General features: G+C 47.6%; 1 protein-coding gene across 2 annotated transcripts in view; it reads right to left on the bottom strand.

Annotated features, from left to right (window-relative positions):
• The window catches only part of RSU1 (Ras suppressor protein 1), a 194,171-nt gene extending 190,779 nt beyond the window's left edge, over window positions 1–3,392 (bottom strand). Inside the window, exons 1-2 of one of the 2 annotated variants that reach the window (XM_075062317.1) lie at window positions 3,279–3,392; window positions 2,861–2,972 (exon numbers count right to left, since the gene is read on the bottom strand). In XM_075062317.1, coding sequence (XP_074918418.1) covers window positions 2,861–2,969 — 109 coding nt within the window. In that variant the 5' untranslated portion in view covers window positions 2,970–2,972; window positions 3,279–3,392. The remainder of the gene's footprint in view (window positions 1–2,860; window positions 2,973–3,278) is intronic. The other variant, XM_075062316.1, reaches the window with a different exon arrangement.
• Between the last annotated feature and the right edge of the window lie 860 nt (window positions 3,393–4,252).

The raw sequence follows: 4,252 nt of genomic DNA, 5'->3' as shown, positions 1-4,252 counted from the left end.
CTTTGAAAAAATCCAGTTTCCTGATTGGTCCTCTGGTCAGGTGTTTGGTTCTCTTTGTTAACCCTTTACAGGTGAAAGAAACATTAACCCTTAGCTATCTATTTATGACAAGCCCCTCTTCCCCTGCCCCCCCGCAGTCAACTGGGATTCATCCATGCAAATCCATTTGCAGAATCACAGCTCTCTGTTTCCTACTACTGATATTTGGTTAACACTGTGGGTATTACAGGTTATTTTTCATTAATATGGTGGTCCATAGTACAAAGCTCAGCAATATCCTTTTAATTAGACCAATGCAACAGAAAAACTCATATACAGAAATGTGACTTTATGGAACATAGTGAGACATCATGAGCAATTCACTTATTAGCAGTAATTTTAAGTAACACAGAAAATCATGATCATTTTTAAATTGCAGTTTAGCCAACTGATGAGTTCATAAAGTTATGAGATGTACAATCAGGCCCTAAGTCAACTAGTCCCCTGAAATCAGTGGACTCACATGAGCAGAGGCTGGCTCCTGTAAATAAGGGTTTACAAAGCCACTTTGATCCTGATTCAGTGACTAACAAAAGATATTAGTCGTTCACATTGATATCAACAGTTCCAATGGAAATTCTCCAAACTGAAATCAGCGGTACTACACATACACATTTATGAACCTGACTAAACTGGAGCTTTATCTTTAATCGTGTGTTTAGACAGTGATGCTCTGAAAGAGAGAGAAAAATAAGAAACTAAACTACTACTCTGTTCCCAACAGGTTCAGAGCACCTATAGCTTCTATCAAAGTTGCTGGGAGTCAAAAGTGTAGATGCTTAGCATTTCGCAGATTCAAAGCTACTGAGTGTATTTCAGAAATTAAAAATAAGTTATTGACTTAATAAAGGGAGCAGGAAGAACCAGCTCAAGATGTGGCTTTTGTAAAAACAGTCTTTTACAAGATCTGTAAGCGTCAAGCAGCCCAAATGTCAGGTTTGGACTATATTTAGTAGTCTCAAATTCAGAGAAGTATTTTCTAGTCTAAAAACATTGTTCATCTGGGTGAATACCCCATATTAGTGTGCCCATTAAAACAAACAGTTTGGATATATTTCAAATTCTGTTTTACCTGAAACTGTCAGAGTTTGATCAGCAGGAAAATGAATAAAAAAGTAAACAAAATTTCTATGAAATTTTCTGAAACTAAGCGCTGATTCCTTAAAAGCAGCAAAGAGTCTTGTGGCACCTTATAGACTAACAGAAGTTTTGGAGCATGAGTTTTCGCAGGTGAATACCCACTTCGTCGGACGCATGTAGTAGAAATTGATTCCTTGCTTACCTCTGCCTAAAAACAACAGGAATATTTACATTAATTTGAAACTGTGCCAGTATGGTCCTGTGGGCAGGACACTGAGCTAGGACTCAGGAGACACAAGTTCTACTTGCTCTGCCCATGGCCTGCTGTGACCTTGCGCAAGTCCTATCACCTTGTCCACAATTAGGGTACGTCCAGACTACCTGCCGGATCGGTGGGTAGTGATCGATCTATTGGGGATCAATATATCGCATCTCATCTAGATGCGATAAGTCGATCCCCGAATGCGCTCCTGTCAACTCCGGAACTCCACCAGGGCAAGCGGCAGAAGCAGAGTTGACAGGGGAGCCACGGCCGTCGATCCCGTGCTGTGAGGAAAGGAGGTAAGTCAAAATAAGATACGCGATTTCAGCTATGGGAATAGCCTAGCTGCAGCTGCACATCTTACATTGGCCCCCTCCCCCCCCCCGTGTAGACCAGGCCTTACAGAGTCACCCTGTAATGCTTAGTGAAGATGACACCTATGCTGACAGGAGAAGCTCTAACTACACCAGGGTTTAGGTCAGCGTAACTGCATCATTCAAGGATGTGGATTTTCCACATACCTGAGCAACCTAGTTATACTAACATACGTATGTAGTTTAGACCAAACTTCAGGCTACGTGTATACTACAAATTACTACCTACATTGCTCAGGGATGTAAATAATCCACATCCCTGAGCAATGTAAGTTATACTGACTTAAGCACCAGTACACACAGTCAACCTGTGGAACTCTTTGCCAGAGGATGTTGTGAAGGCCAAGACTATGATAGGGTTCAAGAAAAGAGCTAGATGAATTCATGGAGGATAGGTCCATCAATGGCTAATAGCTAGGATGGGCATGGACGGTGTCCTTGGCCTTTGTTTGCCAGAAGCTGGGAATGAGCGACAGGAAATAGATCACTTGATGACCTGTTCATTTCCTCTGGGGCACCTTGGTTTGGCCACTGTCAGAAGACATAATACTGGGCTAGATGGACCTATGGTCTGACCCAGTATGGCCATTCTTATGACAGAACTATATTAGTGGGAGATCTCCTGCTGCCACAGCCACCATCTCTGTAGGCAGGAATTATTAAGCAGATGGGAGAGAGCTCTCCCATTTGGCTTAGAGCATCTTCACCAGAAGCTCAGTTTATAGTGATCACAATTAAACCCCAGTCAACTGATGTACCTTGGTATTACTACCATAATAAAAATAACCAGATATATTTATAAACAGTGTTTGGAACCCAACTAGTGCAGCGCTGAGGAAATGAAATGGACTGAGAGCTACAATGAAACTGACAACTTATTTTCAGTGTCCAAGCTGAAATGTAACACTATGAACAGCAAAAGGCCAAGTTCATCCTAACAGAGACAGATAAGGAAGTTGTTTGAATGTTCTTCCTACTGAAAGGGCCTCTTTGAAAGCCAGCCTCCTGCCTCTATCACAGATTTCAGTGACTGCTTGTGCTTGGGAGGGAGGCAACACGTCGGAACATAGACTGGGGTCCTGGTGGAAACCCTCGAGATACCTACACAAGCCAGAGACGTCCAGCATGTTAGAGATGCCCCGGTCACACATGTCCACCTCGGGCTGGTTCTTCTCCCTACTCTCCTCCACGATCTTCTTCAGGGACTTGGACATGGCCTGGGTCAAAACACAAACCGAGCTGGAAGTCAAGGGGGGTGCGGGGGGAGCAGAGACCCGCCGAGTTGCGACGCCCAGGGTGCGCCGGCTCCGGGCTGCAGATCTAACCTCAGCCAGGGCAGCGTGTGCGGGCCTGGGAGCGGGGGTAACTCCCCCCCAGCTGCCAGCACTCGGGGCAGCGGCTAGATCCTAACCAGGGCGGCCCGGCGCGGAAACGGAGCGGGACCCCCGTGGCCTGAGGATCGCACTCCCCAGGGGCGCCCGGCCGGAAGGCAGAGCCGCTCCGGAACCCCCGAGACCACTCACCGGTGGGTGCTGCGGGCGGGGCCGAGCGACACGAGCAGGAGAACGCGGGACTAGCAGGCACACTCGCTGCACGGCACACGCCCTGCTAACATACCGCCCACTCCCCCGCCCCCAAGGGCACGCTCCGCGCACGCAGGCGCACTAGCCCCCGGTTGGCCGGGGCAGCGGAAAGCGCTCAGCCCCAAATAAGGCGAATCGCTCTGGGGCCCGCTCCAGCCCCACTTGGAATGTGCAGCTCCCGGCTGGCCAATCAGGGCCGGGCATCCCGCCAGCCAGCCAATGGCCGGGCCCGGGGTACGAGCGGAATGCGGTCTGCTGTGTGGCCGCGGAAAGGGAGTTTCCCGACCTGTTTGGCGCGCGCTCAGTACTGGGGGGGAGAAGGCGCGGGGTAGACAGCAGCTATCTCCCCCCAGCGCAGCAAGGGGGCGTCGGGGGCAACGAGAGGGGATGGGGGGTAAAGTCGGATCTGAGGCCTGCTACCTAGCTGGAGCCCTGTGGCAAGCTGCGCCTCCCATGTCGCTTGGTGCTCGCACAGCCACAGGTTTGAGTCAACTTCTAAACAACTGTTGCAGATCCACGTGGCAAGAAACTTTCCCGTTAGTTCGGAGTATTTGGTTTATTTACGTCTGGATTTAAAATAGGACAAGGATGAAACAAGTGAGGGAAGATGTGTTTAGGGAAGGGCCAGCACCAGTTTGCCTCACAAATACCTTCTAGCTTTTGATCAAAGGGATTGAAGAGCCATTCTGAAGTGTCCATTTGCTTTTGGAGAGGGAATGATTTTAAAGGATTTGCTCATGTAAATAATTTTGATCTGTTCTTTGCCACATAGACATGCAGCATAATGCAATCGAACAATTTTGATCATATATATTAGTTAGTTTTAGGATATATCTGCATCTAGTTGGAAGATGGAATAAAACAAGTACATAGTATGAAATTAGCAATGCTTTTTTGGACTGAGGAGCTGAAGC

The sequence above is a fragment of the Chelonoidis abingdonii genome, chromosome 2 (genome assembly GCF_003597395.2).
Source record: "Chelonoidis abingdonii isolate Lonesome George chromosome 2, CheloAbing_2.0, whole genome shotgun sequence".
Classification (NCBI taxonomy): domain Eukaryota; kingdom Metazoa; phylum Chordata; order Testudines; family Testudinidae; genus Chelonoidis; species Chelonoidis abingdonii.
This window is presented reverse-complemented; position numbering and strand designations above follow the sequence as displayed.